The 17,916-nt window shown below is 30.0% G+C and overlaps 1 protein-coding gene, 1 long non-coding RNA gene and 1 pseudogene across 11 annotated transcripts; 2 read left to right on the forward strand and 1 right to left on the reverse strand.

Annotated features, from left to right (window-relative positions):
* Positions 1 to 2,196: 2,196 nt before the first annotated feature.
* On the reverse strand, positions 2,197 to 4,828 carry LOC149879001 (uncharacterized; annotated as a pseudogene).
* Positions 4,829 to 5,170: 342 nt separating this feature from the next.
* On the forward strand, positions 5,171 to 8,230 carry LOC149879002 (uncharacterized). 7 transcript variants are annotated; one of them, XR_016447056.1, is made up of 5 exons: positions 5,171 to 5,717; positions 5,866 to 5,950; positions 6,110 to 6,138; positions 7,584 to 7,751; positions 8,057 to 8,230. It is a non-coding gene; the product is annotated as an uncharacterized LOC149879002 (long non-coding RNA). The 7 variants fall into 7 exon arrangements; XR_016447055.1 differs by having other exon boundaries at positions 5,173 to 5,717; positions 7,584 to 7,716; XR_016447057.1 differs by having other exon boundaries at positions 5,173 to 5,717; positions 7,190 to 7,716; positions 8,057 to 8,100.
* A 3,469-nt stretch (positions 8,231 to 11,699) lies between these two features.
* On the forward strand, positions 11,700 to 16,118 carry LOC145181709 (uncharacterized). Of its 4 annotated transcripts, none has more exons than XM_090072313.1 (8): positions 11,700 to 12,082; positions 13,146 to 13,281; positions 13,622 to 13,768; positions 13,924 to 13,997; positions 14,129 to 14,221; positions 14,333 to 14,405; positions 14,764 to 15,022; positions 15,122 to 16,118. In XM_090072313.1, exons 1-8 carry the CDS (start codon positions 11,825 to 11,827, stop codon positions 15,300 to 15,302), a joined length of 1,221 nt encoding a protein of 406 aa, XP_089928439.1. In that variant the 5' UTR covers positions 11,700 to 11,824; the 3' UTR covers positions 15,303 to 16,118. The 4 variants fall into 4 exon arrangements, with proteins under 4 accessions (XP_089928439.1, XP_089928440.1, XP_089928442.1 ...); XM_090072314.1 differs by lacking the exon at positions 11,700 to 12,082 and adding an exon at positions 12,733 to 12,952; XM_090072316.1 differs by lacking the exons at positions 11,700 to 12,082; positions 13,146 to 13,281 and adding an exon at positions 13,290 to 13,354.
* Positions 16,119 to 17,916: the final 1,798 nt, after the last annotated feature.

The following is a 17,916-nucleotide window of genomic DNA, read 5'->3' on the forward strand; positions in this document are numbered from 1 at the left end:
TTATCAACATTATGTATCTTATCAAAAAATGTATAATACATAAATAAAATGTATAATATATAATACAAAAAATGTATAATACAAGTTTACAAAAAACCATCTGCATTAAATGTTGGAATGCATTAGTACTTTCTTATCAATTCGAACAAACCAGTTTTTTAAAATTCAAAGACAGAGGAGGTTTAATTAAACCAACCAAAAGTGTTGCTATCATATGCGAAGAAGCTGAAAGATGTTTCCATAGGTTGCTTGCCTCAATAAATGGCAACCTTCCAAATGAAATAAGAATTCAAAATGCCATTTCTAGTGCTGTTTTGAGATCAGTTGATTACTCAAAACTATTTAATGAACAAACTTCTCATATGTTTGACTCAGCTATAACTGATAACCATTTATTTGCACTGATTAAACATATAAAACTATGCAAAAATATATCTTTATCACCTGGGTAAAAAACAAACTGCCAAAATAACTGGAAAAAATGCTTAGGAATCAATTAACAAAACTTATCCTATTCAAAAACCAATCAAAAATATTTTTATGATATGATATGATGACATAAAAAAACAAAAACAACGAAAAACAGAAAGTTAATATAGAACAACTTATTGTAAGAATATGTTTTGTTAAACAAAAAAAAATTTATATTTGAAATTTATGTAATATTCCGTTATTTTTATGAAAAAAATCTTATGTTAAACAAAAAGCTAGACTTTTATTAGAAACTCATATATTTATCAATATTTGAGCTTAAGATATAAAACTTGATTATCATCAATTTCTTAATTTTCATATCACCCATTCGTTAATTCCGCCGCCATCTTGGGAGGCCAAAACTGGCTTCAAAAAATTTCCCGTATACGCTATCCAGTTATATTTTGAGATCAGTGATTAACTGTCATCTAAATTCATACCTCCATTTTTAGGTCCGCATTTGTTGAACTGAATTTCGATTGCCTCTCGAACTTTTCTTTTAAATTTTTTGGGTTCTACTTTTAGCGTCTTTACTTGATCCCATTTTATATTACATGAACATTTAATTTTATGATACCCAATTGCAGATTGTTCTAATTTTTCTTCAAAAACATTTTTTTGTGTTGTTTTGTTCTTGTTGCTATTTTCATTTTTATTTCGCCGATGTATTTTTGTTAACATTCTATTAGGTATACTCCGGGATGGCTATTTGATGGTAGTTTTGTTTTGTTGCGTGAAGTTAACAAAGATTTAAGATTTGCACTAGATTTAAAGACAACCCTGTAACCTGGTTTCCTAAAGATTTTTCGAAGTTTTGGTGATAATATTGGGATCCACGGTAGTGATATAGTTGGCATAGTTGCTTCGTTGTTAGATAAAACTATTTCATTATTTGAGTGTCGTTTTTTTATAAAAATATTTGCAATGTCTTGTAATTTCTTCTTTTCGTATCCATTTTCAGCAAACTCATTTGTTAGGAAATCGATTTCTTTACTTAAATATTTTTTAGAGCAAATTGATAAAGCTCTATGAATAAATTCTTTAAAAATTCCCTCTAAGATTTTTGGATCGTGGTTTGAATTGGGCTTAACCTGAATATTTGTTATTGCTTTTTTTCGATGTATGGTAAAATCATAATTAGCTTTTTGATTATTTGTTATTTGGATGTTATAAAATTTAATCATATGTTTTCATCTTCCAATTCAATTGTGTATTTGATGGCATGGTGTTGACTGTTTAATATTTGTTGAAAACGGATGGCATTATTTTTATTTGTAAATCTTGCGTGGCTACCCAGACAGCCTACGACACTGGGCCAGAATTCCGGCGAATCATCGCCCGCCGTGACAACTAGATTAGTAACGGGCCAGTATTGGCCCGAGTCTGACATGCCTCTATCGAGTAGTCGTACGCCATTGCGACGGCATTTGTCATTGGGCACACACTGGCCCGATTGTGGCTTCTACAGAGTTCTGGCCGAATGTCGTTTTGCTATAACCGTCATTATTTTGAATATTTTCTGCATCATCCAAGATGATTTTATAGACGCGAAGTATGGCTTACTATATAACAGGCCTTGCCAACGCGCAGCTTGCGTAAAAAACTGGAGGCAAGATTAAATTTATTACTTCGCAGTAATTTACATTCTCAGTTATTTTTAAGTATTAAAAATAAATTTTTGAGAAAAAAGAGATAAAATCTTTAGAGAATAAAAAGTAAATACAAGCTTTTTAGATATTTTACTAAACACTATTTTACAGTTTTTGTTGAAAACATTGCAAACATTTTACTTTGTGCAACTTCTGCTTTGGCTCCTTGTGTGAACGAGGTGAAAAAAGTCGAGAATAATTATTAAATAAAATATTTGTCATTGTTAATCCATGATGTCTTTGCATACCTAATGAATAAAATTCTGATAGCATCATAAGGAGGTTACACAGTGATGTTACACAGTGGTGACCGACAAGTGTAATTATGTACTTCATAAAAAAGAATGTAACAGTAAGTTGCCCATTGACAAACTTTGTCACCAGGAATTGTTAAACCTCCTCAATTTATGTCCTTTACAAAATTTCCATACGCTTCATAGAAATAAAAGGTGTCATCTGGATTTTCATCTTCACGAATAATGTACCCAGCAATATAAACTAATGACATTTTAATATCAACAGTCCATGAATCACACAGAGCAGGTAAATTGTCAATAACGTTGCAAATACCCTCACTTGGTAAAAATTTAAATTTTGGACAAGAGTGATCTGAACCTAGATTGGCTAACACATCTGAACTTTTCTCAAACTTTATTAGCAACTTTGTACGGTATGTAGTTACTTTTTCAAGAACTTGTTGAACGGAAATAAAATAAGTTCCTCCTGACCCTTGTCTTAATTTTCCAAAGAGCTTTTCTAATGGATCTGTTGTAAAGTTGCCTAATAATAAATACTGATGAGTTGTATCTGAAAGATATTTTGACAACTGAACCAAACCATAACAGGTCTGAGCTAAACAACTAGCTCTTGTTAGTAATTTGACTCTTTTTCCTTTTTCTGTTTTTTTTTTATTTGTATTGCAAAATCACCCATTGCAGAAAGTTTGCTTAAATTGTCATCATTAGCAGAAGCAATTGTAACTCGATTAGAATCTTCCAAACAAATGTCTGCATATGGACTGTGAACATTACAAATTTTCCAAAATTCAATGACTTTAGAGATGAAAATAATCGTCCCTTCATTTTCATGCAGGTCTGGATGACTTTTTAATGCTGACAATGTTTCATCGCAAAACACTTGCAGACAAGTGATAACTTTTTGTCTTTCAATCGGCTTTGGATAAATAGAAACTTCCGTTAATTTAGACATTTTAACAATGTTTTTCGTTTCAAGCTTGTACAAATTAATTATATCAACCCACCGTACTATTTTTTTTTCTCCATCAATATAAAATTCAAGTTCTTGAGTTTTTTCTGTGATCCAGTTATTATGTATACTTTTTAATAAATGAACATAATTAAATAAAAGAAAAATGTTGTCTTTAGTACACCATGCTTCTTTTTTTCAAAAAAAAATTATAAAACTTCTGATTGACTCTGTTACCATCACAGACAATAGCAATAAAATTGCCCCCATTACTTTTAGTTGCATCAAGAATCAGGGTTGTCTGTTCAAAAAGAAACTCAGCGTCAAGTTCTCTGACTGTTAACATTTTGTAAAGAAACTTTGGTCCATTAAACAATGTTACAACCAAAAAGCTCAGTACTGTGTTTGCTTATAGATGAGGTTTGTTAACTGATTTACCAAATACTATGCCACCATGATACTGCAACATTAGTTTAACATAAACCTCATCAAGAAGTAAAATGCATGTTTTTTGTCTATCATCTCTAAGATTAGAGAAAATACGTCTGATATAAGTGGTATCATCTAAAGATTTACATTTAGATGTAATTCTTCCTAAAGTACGTAAACTTGGAAGTTCAAAATCCTCTCTGATGCGATTGTAGGCTGATCATGAAAGAGAAAAATACTCAAATGCTCGCACAATTGTTTTGACTGGATACTTTTTTTCCCCAATACATATTTTATTCATTGACAAAATTTGTTGATAAACAACTTCTTTTTTGGGTGTTATTTCACAACAATTTAAAAATCTTAATGCTTCTTGGATATGAGAAAATTTATTCATAATATAAACTCGGGTAGATGATAAAATCATAACACTAATTTTAACTCCACAATGAAATGCTTCAAAAGTGAGATCTTTATTTATGCAAAGAAGAAATCTAGGAATAGCACTTTCCTTTAAAAAGTCTGAAGACTGAATATATAATATATCATTGCATAAATAATTAATAATAGCAAAATTAAATTCATTGGTTTTTAACTTTTCATATAAAACATTAATACTTTCTATTTTTCCTTGTGAATTAAATATTGCTAACTCATCCTCTTCTTGCCAGCGAACACTATTAAGACTTTTTGATGTTTTTCTAAGTGGCATGGGTACAGTAGAAACTAAGCTTGGCTTTATGCAATCAAATACTGACGGAGCATCACGAGGTCTCAGCTTCCCATAAACAGTAACAGTTGAATAATTTTTTGGCCAATGTCTTTCACATACTACGGTGTTATTAGTATCAGGAACATTATCTCTTGGTATTGTAACTATCCAACGTTTTCGTTCTTCAATGTTTCTTGGAAGTCTAAATGTTTTAACTCTATTCTGAGGATTATAATTGCGATTGCAATTTGTTACACAACATCGACGAACCATTTTCTAAATACTAAAATTAATCCCTTGCTTAATCCTTCACCTCTCAACTGACTTTTTTTTTTTAATTTGAAAGTTAATTAATATAATGACGGGTGTTTGATTATTGAAAATTTCATGCAAATATTAAATTTTTGCATAAATATATATATTCAACTTAAATTAATTTTATAAAATAAAAATTAAAACGAAAATTATTTTTTTAATTTTATAATAATTATTTATTAATGTTGTATAAATATTATTGTTAAAAAAACCACCCCCGTATTTATTTTTTAAAACTGTTTTCTAGTTTTTTATAAATATAAAACTTTTTTATAAATATAAATCTTACCTCCAATTTTTTACGCAAGCCGCGCGTTGGCAAGGCCTGTTATATAGTAAGCCATGACGCGAAGCCAAATGCCTACAAGATATATTTCGCAAATTTCTTGCATTTGCTGTTTTTTTATTAAGCTATTATTACAATACGCTCGATCCAGACCTTTGTCGTCTCCGTTGCCGTTACAGTTTTCATATCGTAAGCTCTCTAATATTAAAAAGTTGACGTGAGGGTTTTCATTATTGTCTTACTTCCTTGTGGCATATATTTTTAGAATCATGAATGGTTTTTGAAGACCATTGAACGTTTTTCTGTAAAACCAAAAGTTCAATTTAGTAATATTTTATTCCTATATAAAGGAGATTGCGGAGGATGGATTTTTTCTATTTTCGTTTACATTTTGTAGCAGAGTTACTTACTGTGTAATTTCTGTACTGTGTTGCATTCGATGAAAACAATACAGATTACGTACCACTAATTTGGTTAGGGAATGCTGTGAGTGAAAATGTGTTATCAATAATTTCCTCTAGAAAATCTACAGATTTTTATTGGCCTCGCTGGACAAATATGAAAAAAATAGACTTAGCTAAATCAATATGTCAAGAACCTGAGGTTGGATGGCTTCGGTTTTCAGGAAGAATTTTGTCAACTGCAGGTAGTTTACATAATATTCTCAAAGATAGTAAAGTAGTAGTTTTGATAATTTTTTATAAATTTATTTAAGCATTTTAATCATAATTATTGAAATTTGAAAATGAAATTTTGATACATCAATATTAAAATAAGTACTTTTTAAAATTTAGACACAGAATCTGAAGCAAAAGAAAAATGCAGAAATGCAGAAGATACCTCAAATGTTGATGAAGTATATCAAAACCAAAAAAATAGGTATATAAAGTTACATAATTTTAATTTAACATACAAAAGATGTTTATGTTAGTGTTACTCCGCTTATGTTTATGTTACTGGCTTAAAACTTGCACATTTATGAATTATTAAAGTTTCAAAAAAAATAATAATACTTTTGATATTTTGCCAATCCTTTAGAGATAATCAAGAAAAGCCTTTTGAGAAAAGTGAGTAAGATATTGTTTCAATATTTGTTTTAATAATTGTTATCTATTATAATGTTAGGTTCCAATTAAATATTTGTCATTTATACATTGCATATAATTTTTTATGTATATTATAGCTTCCATTGTCAAGGTTTTTCTGTAGAAGAATATGAAATATCAAAAGGAATAGATAGATATCTAGACTTAGAAAATGTCAGAATTAAGCGAGCTCTACGTATGTATAGAGTGTTCAAGGGGAATCGAAAATCTGTCCGATTTAGTAAAAGTCTGACTTATCCAGGGTTCAACTTAACAGGGTATATATATATATATATATATATATATATATATATATATATATATATATATATATATATATATATATATATATATATATATATATATATATATATATATATATATATATATATATATATATAATTTAGAGCCTTTAACATTACTTGCAGGTCCTTGTGCTAAAAGGGAATGTGGTGTGCATTGATATGAAACCAATTTACTTCATTAACCCCCTTGAATGCTTTAAATTATTGTATCATATCCCCTAACTGCCTTCTTTATTCTAGAGTTTGTAGATTGAGATAAGTCAGACAGGCTTTTATATATATAAATAAATAAATAATAAATACATGAGTTTACCCACAGCTACTGTGTTTTGCCAGAAGTTGGCAAAACACTTGCTCAGCTGCGCAACAAATTAAACAAAGCTAGAAATTTTAATAATCAAGAGTTTTCTGGTGGAATAGTTCTCCATTCACCATTAAATATGATTTCAGTTTTTCATTAAAAATAGTTGTGTTTTTTTTGTCACTGATGGTATTTAGAAGTATATTTTAAAGTTTAAGACCATACTGGGATAATGCTTGATTGCTGAAATGATTATTGTATTTTGTTTCTTTTAGTTCTTTCTGACATAGAGTATTGAATTAAATTGCATAACGACGTTTAATAGATTTCTGCATTATTAAAATGACCTTGAAATATATTATTTCTCTAATTTTTAGCCAATGCAAGTTGTTATATTCTTTGTTATTTACTTGAGTTTCTATTCTAGTTTTAAATACCAGTCTTGCTGCACAATTCTGAACAGACTGCAGTTTCTTTAATAGTGTCTTATCAATTCCAAAGTAGAGGGAGTTACAATAATATAGTTGTGAAAATAATAATGAACATACTATGGTGCACAGATCTTTATTGGATAAGAATTGTTTTATTTTGGGTATTTTTCTCATTATATTGTAACAGTTTTTAACAATCTTATTTATTTGTTTTTAAATATAATTGATTGTCGAGTATCACATCCAGACTTTTTGCAGAATCAACAAATCAAATGCATTCCTTGTTAACAAAAGTACCCTTAATAATAATATCTTTTTGAATGTTAGGTGGTGCCATAATTAATATTTTTGTTTTTGATTGGTTTATGAATGATTCACACATCCATTTAGAAATGTATTCAAGACAATTTGGTATATCCACAACTAGATATTAAAAAGATTTGGACCCAGGACTGTACCTTGGGGTGCTCCATATTTTACATTTTGGTTAGATGAACATGAATTACCAATTTTTACTTATTGGGTATGGTTAACTAAAAAAGTTCAAATATATCATTGGTTAGTTAAAGTAAAAGTGTTTCAGTTGAATGATGTTGTTTGTAGATAAGTGTTTTTACTAATATATATATATATATATATATATATATATATATATGATTATTTATTTATTTAAAATATATACAATATCTATATAAAATTATAATTTATTTATCAGTAACTAAAGGAATGTTATACATTTACTATCACAACAATTTTTTATCTGAAGAGTGTTGAGTAGAGAGTTTTATAATATATTAAATGAATAAAACCAGGTGTGTTACCTATAAAATTTCAGACTAACAGTTAAATTTTATTTTTTACAGCTTATATTGAAACAAGAAAAAGCTTCGAAACGAGAATAAAACGATGGAAAAGCTTCCAATTCGCGAAACAACCGTGAAATCAGATGATACGCGATTAAAGAATGGTTTAAAACTCTCTCAATTTTGACATTGTAATTTTAATTGTTATTTTGTTTGAAACAAACAGTCAAATCATATACAGTTTTATCTGTAAATTATAAACGTAGTTTTGCAAGATTTGCAATTGGCAAACTTTGTGGGAACTATACGGGTTACCCAGCGGGTATACCCATATGGGCCCCAGAGGAAAACCGCGGCCAAGATCCGGCGGGTTCCCGATGGGTTTCCCATATGGGTCCCAGTTGCAAACCCAAATGGGCCCCTTATGGTTTTAAAGTACGGGATTTGACTGGGACCCATACGGGATACCCAGCGGGCATACCCATATCGGCCCCATATGGAAACCGCGGCCAAGATCCGGCGGGATACCGTTGGTCTTCCCATACGGGACCCAGTTGCGGACCCGTATGGGCCCCGTACGGTACCCGTCTGTCAATGTTGGCTGGGTTACGACAGAAAGACGAATTTTCACCAGAAGTAATGAATTACTAATATACACGTGTTGGTCTAATCACTTATACACCAAAACTAATATTTTTGGAAATATGACCAGTATGCCATCATAGGCGCTATGCCATCATAGGCACTTTTCCCTTAGTATTGTAGCCTAAGTATTTAATAAAAACATGTATAAAAATGAGGTGCAGAAGCGTGCGGTTTCCGAAATTATCGGGAAAAAAGTGATCAAATTAAAAAAAAAACAACAGAAAACCGCTTTTTATCGTGGTTTCAAATTTTGTTCATTTATAACAATAGTTTGGTATATGTTTTTTAACTTATTATCAATTTTTTATTGATACCATGACATTTTTTTTTTTGCACTCATTTTGTGGTGAATGTTTATTGCCAATATGTAAAGAGTTGAAACAAATCAAATTCAATGCAAATTAAACCGACTCGTTTGACTATTGAAAATTACGTACATTACTTAAGTGACTTGTTAAAATGACAACTTTTAAGTGTTCGAAATGTAAATTATTGCTTTCCTTTATTGATGGAGGATAGACAGTTGAGGCACTGTCAACAATTTTAAAAGAAAATTATTAAGTTTCTGAGGACGACTCGTGTTTCATCATTAGTGATATTCAAAGGCACATTATTTCGTCATTTAATAAACGATGGACAGAGGCGTCACGGAAAAAGGAAAAAAAGAAAAAAAAGAAGCAGAACCAAAACTTGTGGAATCATTTAGGATTGCTGATAAAGACAAAAAAAATTTAATATTGAATTTGATGGAAATTGTAAGCCAGAAAAATATGCAAGCGGATGAAGAAGCACTCAGCGTGTTTATTGATTTAGATTTAACAAGAGCACAATATTTGTACTTGAGGAAGGTGGCAAATGAACGAAACTGTTCCATATTCCCACCATATTATAAAATTCAAGAAGTTAAAGAGACCTGTTATCCACTGTCTTCTGCAATAGAAATTACGAACACACATGCAAAAATTCTGGGACAGCAAGATTTATTGGATCACACTGTAGCTAGGATTCCACCATAGATTCCGTGTACAGTACACAGTAAAAAAATTACCCGTTATAATTTTTAAAAACATAACGCCAGTTTTCGTGTTTTATAACGGGTATTTACCGTTATGTTCAATGTATAATTCGTATGAAAATAACGGCAGTTACTGTTACGTTATTTTCATACGAATTATATATTGAACATAACGGTATGTTATCCGTTTTGTTTGAAAACCTGAGATAACGGGTAATTACCCGTTATGTTATCCGTTATGTTTTACTTTTTTTCTTTCTATAATGACCATGCAATTCACTAAAAGCAAAACTCTCTCTATATATATACATATAAATTGTTAGGTGTTACACAACCAGTTACAATTTTTTTATAAAACAGTTTGATATGGAAAAAGACATTAACTGAGTTCTATGCAAATACTTTAACTAGTATTAATTTGTAATCATTATAAATTATTCTATATATAATGTTATGTAGTTTAGGATCATGCATATATATATTTCAAACAATTCTTTTCAATAAATCGTTAAAGTCTAATTTTTTTTTGGACACGAAATAGAATACTATAGAGGTAAAAAAAACAAATTATTTTTTTTTTGTTTTTTTTTTGATTTGGTGGTAAAGTAAAGGGATAATTAATGAAAAAGGTAAAAGAGTACAAGTAAAACATGAACTTTTTCTAACAATGATAGATGGAAAAGTGGCTCAGGTATTGACGGATACGCCTTCTGGGTGTACATGTTACAATATGTGGAGCTACTCCACGGCAAATGAACATTTTGACTAAAGTGCCTTCTAGGCCTTTAAATGAAAGTTCGTATCAATACGGATTGTCTAAATTATATGCCTGGACTCGTTGTATGGAAATAATATTATATATTTCTTACAATCTTTCTTTCCAAACATGGTCAGCCGCAAGTGAAAAAAGAAATGGCTAAAGCAAGAGAAGAAGATCTTGGTACAGAAACGTTTTCGTGAGGAGCTAGGGTTGATCATTGACAAACCAAAACAAGCAAGTGGTAATACCAATAATGGTAATACTTCTAGAAGATTTTTTTTACAATGAAAGCTGCTTTGCTGAAATCACTGGAGTGGATGAAAATTTTATTAAGCGATTTTACATAATTCTGCAAGCTCTCTCCTTATGATAAATGCTGAAAGTTTTGGTAGTTATGCTGTAGAAACTTCCCGAATCTATGTGACCAATTATGGATGGTACTATATGCTATCTTCAGTACAAAAAATCTTACTTCACGGAGAAAATATCATAAAGCATTTTGCAGTTCTTCCTATCGGTCAACTTTCAGAAGATGCGCAAGAATCCCGTAATAAGGATTATAAAAAATTTCGCCTTCATCATGCTAGAAAATGTCTTTAATCAGTTACAAATGAGGATGTATTTCATGCTCTTCTGTACACTTCCGATCCAAAAATAGCACTATCTTGTTAAGGCTTTTTAATAAGAATGTGGAGTTTTATTGCAGTGCCTTTCTTTTTTTTTCCGTAAATTTGGTTAGTACTTAGCTAATACCCTAAGCTGTTCTGAAGTGTTTCTCAAATCTCCTACTAGTTCTGCAACTTTTCTATTGTTTTTAGTTCCTTCTTTCTTTAGGAAATCTCTCTCCCTCTCTCTAGATATTTTTGCACTGTATATTCAAAGACATTAAAATTAAGTTATTTGATTGATACTTCGAAAACAATATAATTTTTAACAATTTGTAGAATAAAGACCATTTCACATAATTATTTTACTTAAATTTGCTACTTCTCTTTTTAATTAAATTTGCTTATTTTCTTTTTATTGAGTTTACAAATAAGTTTTACCAAATAAATTAAAAGCTATTTTTTACAGTCACTAAAAATTAGACAAAAATAAATATGTAAATAGCCCAATATTGATGAGTCACTATGATGATCTTCCCTACCTTTCCTTTGAAACTAAATTAACTATCAATAACAATAAAATTATCAATGAAAAAAAATATTAAGAAGTCAAAAAGAAATTTAATTTTTGTCTGTTTGTGTTGAGACAACTTATTCGGAAAATACAAATACTTATTTGACGTCATATTTTAAATTAACTCCATCGTAACCCTTATACTAAATGCTATTGTAACTTATTTTTAAGATTTATATCAAAATAAATCTCTCCTTTTTAACTAACCGATCCCCTTCTTCATTGAAAGATGATTTCTGTAATCCAAAGGCATGAAGCTGAAGTAAGTTTACAAGATTTGACCAAATTTTATTTGCCTGGAAATTTTATCGCCAGACAGCGCCGGCAAAAGCATTATAACTCACAGTCGGTTTTTCCAGTCAGTCAAAAAGAAGATAATGATTATAAAACTCATTATGCCCTTCAATTTTGCAGCAAACCAAAGGGTCGGCCATCAAGTCCACGGCCATGTTCTCCAACAAGGCGCAACAATCCACACCCATCAAAAGTAAGTAAGCCTTAAAACTAAACTTATCTCCACATAAAAAGATTTTTGTAAATGGCATTTAATACCATAAAAGCATTTCGAAACTTACCAGTGTATGTATCATCGTGATTAGATATTTTTCAGACACTTTAAACTACAAAAATGATTATACTTTAAGTATAAGTATGATATTAGCATGTATTTTGGTTTTAGGATGTTTGTTAAAAAATATGGAAAAGAAAAGAAACACCATTTATTCCCTTTTATCTTTATTAGACAATAATACACAACATTCTCATATATAACTTTTTGAGATTTTTAAAGCATGTTCTTTATCAGATATTGGTATTATATTGTCAAAATAATTAATCAAAATTATATTGACTTATGTTGTAAGATTTTTGACTAATGTCGGAAAAGTAAACAGCTACTGTAAATTGATTTTAAGATATAGTTTTAGATATTTGAGATATAGTTAGACTGTTTGATTTTTTTTTCTTTTTTTCCAAACATTGTAAGGGTTTTATCTCCAACTGAAGAATTAAAATGACTAATATTTGTTTACAAATATAGCGAAAACATTGCAGTATACAGTTCTGAATCAGTAAGGCATGATATTACTTTTTCTTTGAAAAATCTAAAGCAACTGGAACATATCGTTTTTCTATTGGCTAGGATGTAATACAATTTCAGACAAAAGTGTCTGTTTTTTGAACAAACGAACATACAAATTTCTAAAGGCTTTATAATAAAACATTCTAAAAGTAAATGTATTACAGCATATCAGCACATAAGCAGGTATTATAAATGATGCTTAAAGTATTATGAATTTCTCGCAAACATTGAAACGTGGAGGTATTTGAGTTTTTAGTATTCCTTATTATACAGATGGTGAGTTTTTTTTCTTTATTTCTCATGCACATTAATCTCTCGAAAACTACAGACTAGTATAATTAGTATATAACAAAAGTAACTTAAAGACGAATGCGCTTTAGTAAATATTGTGTGGCATATATAATTTATTTTGTAATAAGTTTTTTTTAAAAGAGCATTTTATTTTATAGTTATTTAAATTAACTTATAGGATTTTTTAAACTGGCGGATTCCGACGCGAGTCTATGATTTCGGAGATAAAAAAGAAGCAAACATCAGATTTCTAAAATCAAATATTGCAGACACTCATCAAAGCTTTTATTCTGATTATATTGGCCGACCTGAAAGTAAGTAACTAACATTCATTTTGTAAATAAAAGTTAAAAAAAAACAAAAACAATTCTTTTTGATTTTGTTAAGGTAAGTAAGGTGAGTTATCATGAGCGTAAGTTGAAACTAAAGATTTTTATTAAAAGCTCTGGGTTTTTCTCTTTGGACTGAATACATATGAGTATCTAAAATAATACCTTTTATTGCTTTCTTTTTTAAAAAAAATCTCTACAACCTAAGTTAGTTTTAAACTTTTTAAAATGATTTAATTGCTACTTAAATACATTTACAACTTAAGTTAATAATATTAAAATCAGGTTAATAACTTAATAAAAATTTTGCTTAAATATATTTTAGAGGAAAATGAAATTGGCGCAATGATGTTTCTCGAGATTGGAAAATCATACGATAGAGCTATCCGAAATGCAACTCTATATAGGAAAAATGATCGAGACAATTCTTTCAATTGCACAATTACTGATGTTGGGACAAAAAATTACATAAGTAAAAAACATTAATGTTTGTGACAATACTCTAACTCAATTTAAGATGACTGCGTCTTTAAAAGAATGTTTATTGGTATCACTTGCTACCAAAAAACGCGGTGACGTTTAATCTTGGCACTTGCTATAATTAAAAAATGTTTTGTTATATTTTAGTGCCGACCTTGGGAAAGTTTTGGTCAGTTGAAAGATCATTTAAGGGGCATCAAGTTAAAAAAAATCTTGAAAAGGTTTTTTTTAAGATGGATAATAACTTTTTTAAAACACTGTTTTTAAGCAATGTATCACACTATATTTAGATTGCACATTTATAATTTTCAGCGTTTTTAAACCTTTCAAAGTATTTTTTCTATTGTTTTAGGCTACAGCGTCATTAAGTGGCAAGCAACGAGATCAACAAACATTTTTTCAGACGACTCACTTAGACAAAACAGATGACGAACTTGTTAAGATGGTATTGTCCAGAAATTATTAATCGTTACCTACGTACATAGAGACGAGGAATTTGAACTAAAATAAAATTGACTAAAAACTTGTAATTTCCTGGTTTATAACTTTTTTTTAGGCTTTAGAGAATGCTTTAAAACCTGATGCTATTGAAGCAATTCGAAAGTGGCTTGGTAATGCCATTACTAAGGGTGAGCTGATATGGTGTCGCAGAACTTTTTCTTCTTTCTGCATTAATCTAAAGTGTTCCAAATTTTTTAAAATTTTTACGTTCCCTATGTGGCTTATACCAAATTTTCAATATTTAAAATTTGAATTATTGACTGAAGAACTTTGAGAGTTGTGATACGGTTAGCTTAAACCTTTTCCCCACTTCTCATCAGGGGAGAGCTCCAAGTTGGGAAACACTAATCTAAAGGATATGCAGTAAATGTAGTATAATAGAATATAATATATATAATATATATAATTAACAGAATAGTAAATTTTAAAACTACCAATTTTTAAATTTTTTCAAACTTTTAAATTTTTTTTAAATTTTTTTTCCAGATAAAGAAATTGCATTAGAATTTATAAAAGCTATTATTCTCGCATCAAATGACGTCGATTCCCAAAAAACACGAAAAAAGTCCTTGGTGCCAGATATGAATAGATGTAACATAATTGTTCAGTCACCTTGCTGTATTTCTACAGATGATAAACAACAACAGAATAAAAAGAGGAATCAGCAGCAGCAACTTTCAAATTATTCCCAAGCTCAACAGTTAGAAATAAAAAAACTTGAACAATTGGAGAACGATTTACATAGGTAGGTATATTATTTCAATAATGAAGCTAGTGAAACGAGTGAAGCGAGTGAAACGAATGCTTTTTATGTATAGAACTTTCGTAAACTTTTTCACTTTAGGGAGAAATCTAGCATTAGCGAACGAATGCACCCAGACACTCAACAAGGGAAACAAATACAATTTGGTCGAAAAATTTACCGACCAAGACAAAAGTCTTTCAGATTCAATAAGGGCGCTTTATTTGTTACTTCGAAAAAAAAAAAGTCAAAACATTATACGATTCATCCGGAATGGCAATGATTGTGAAAAATTTATATAAAAAATAATGAAGCTATTTGATTTCTCGAATATATTTTATGCATTAAATACCTATGTATGTATGTATGTATGTATGTATGTATGTATGTATGTATGTATGTATGTATGTATGTATGTATGTATGTATGTATGTATGTATGTATGTATGTATGTATGTATGTATGTATGTATGTATGTATGTATGTATGTATGTATGTATGTATGTATGTATGTATGTATGTATGTATGTATGTATGTATGTATGTATGTATGTATGTATGTATGTATGTATGTATGTATGTATGTATGTATGTATGTATGTATGTATGTATGTATGTATGTATGTATGTATGTATGTATGTATGTATGTATGTATGTATGTATGTATGTATGTATGTATGTGTGTATGTATGCATTCATTTATATCCCAAATTTTGTATGTGTGTATGTGGGTGTGTTCTTTACACAAATCCACAGTTTTGATCCGATCCTCACCAAATTTTACACACAGGTCTAATTTATCCCAGGGAAGATTTTAGGCCAGGTTTGGATCACCCCAGATTCCATGCTCAGGGTGCTTATGGCTGGAACCAAATTCCAGCTCCCCTCCAATCACTCCTTACCCCCGGCGAGGAGGTGATTATGAGGTAATTCTAATAGTTTTTACCAGTGAAAATCAAAAAATTGTTAATACGTGTTAGCGGTTTTTTATGATGGTATAAATGAACGAAAAAAATTTGTAAAGAAAGGTTTTTGTTTGAAGAGAAAATTATTGTGATTTTATTGATGTGTTTGTTACGAAAAAGCTACATTACCACAGTGTGGTTTAGTTGTGATTTAGCTACAATTGCTTTTCTGATTAATACAATAACGTTTTATATCTAATAAATGGTAAACCTGGCGCATTGCACCGGGTATTCCAGCTGGTATGTATATATTTATATATATATATATACAGTGAATCGAAAAATTATTCATCCACCCAATGTACTTATTTTTCTTTTATGGTTTCTTTCCTTTAAAAGAAGAATTGAAAACTTTGATTGATACGACATGACAGTACATATAGGGGAAAGGTGCCTATGATGGCATAGCGCCTATGATGGTATACTAGTCATATTTCCAAAAATATTAGTTTTGGTGCATAAGTGATTAGACCAACATGTGTATATTAGTAATTCATTACTTCTAATAAAAATTCGTCCCTCTGTCATAAATAATGCTTTTGTAATCAACGAACAGAAATTTTCGCATGCAGTATTGTAGTTTTAATACCCTCATATATTTAGGATTGCGATTTTATTATACATCATACAAAAGTGAAATTTTCATGCATTTCATCTGCAGGATTTGTACATTTATTAGAATACTTATTTTAATGCTATGTGTAGAATAAGGTAGACACAGCTTGTTTCAACAAATATGGTGACTCTTTCCTATGATGGCATACCGAGGAGTTGCCATCATAGGAAAACCTGCAAAATGAATTGAAAAAAATGCCTGAAATAAATTTTTATGCTCATAAAAAGGTGATCAGGCTAAGAAAAAAGATGAAATACAAAAGTTTGAGAAATCAACACACTTGGAAATGAGATCTCCCCCATCAGAAGATTCTATATGCATTGGAGCTTCTGTTTCAACGAAAGGATAAGGTCTATTATACAAAAGTTGTGTCCGGTGCCTTTAGCAACCCCTAAAATTGAATTGAAAAGGGCATGAAAACGTGGAAAAACTGGACCTCTGAATACCACACCGGATATCCAAGAATTAAAATATAAGGCAAAAGAAAAAGATAACAAAGAAAAGGAAAAATTTGTTAGAAAAACAAAAAGAAAGACGACTGTTGAAGAAAAATACTGCAGTGAGGAGATAAAAGGAAGTAATAATATAATGGATTTCGAATCTGATACAGCATTTTTGTATTGTTATGAACTTTATTTGCTGTCTTGCTCTAAAGAACCATGGATTTGTTGTCAAAAATGCAGATCTTGGTGTCATTTTTATGTGCAGGCACTAGTGATCGACTGGAATTCGGTTCGGATCCGGTTTCCGGCCAAAATTCCGGCCGGAACCGAAATTCCGGTTCCTGTTCCGGGTATATTTAAGGGTAGATTCCGGGTATATTCCGGGTAGATTTCGGTTCCGGCCGGATTTCCGGTTCAAAATGTTACCGAAAATATATATTATAAAGCTTTATTTAGCATAATACCGTTATTATCACTTTGATAAAAATGATTAAAAAAATTTTTAAATTAGTAGTTAAACTTGAGAATTAATGTAAATAAAACTTGGCTTTGTTTGAAAACTAATTAATTTTCTTGTTTAAATTAATTTTAAATCAATATTCATATCTTGTAATGTTTTTATCGCTATTATTTGAGCTGAACTTACACCATTCTGATTCTTACCAGCTCATTTTCTTAAACATATTGTCATGATCCAAATGGACAATTTTGAACCTCCTAAAGATAAATTGGCTCCTGCAGTCTGACGACAATGAAAAAAAATTCCATCTTTTTCACACATTGTAAAAATTATTGCGCAATTTCGAACAGGGGAAAATGATTAATGTGCATTTTGACAATCCAAAAAATCATTTAAGTGTTAAATGATTTTT

Source organism: Hydra viridissima, unplaced genomic scaffold (assembly GCF_058129835.1).
Source record: "Hydra viridissima isolate aposymbiotic clone 2 unplaced genomic scaffold, HvirCarnegie_v1 scaffold_14, whole genome shotgun sequence".
Taxonomy (NCBI): domain Eukaryota; kingdom Metazoa; phylum Cnidaria; class Hydrozoa; order Anthoathecata; family Hydridae; genus Hydra; species Hydra viridissima.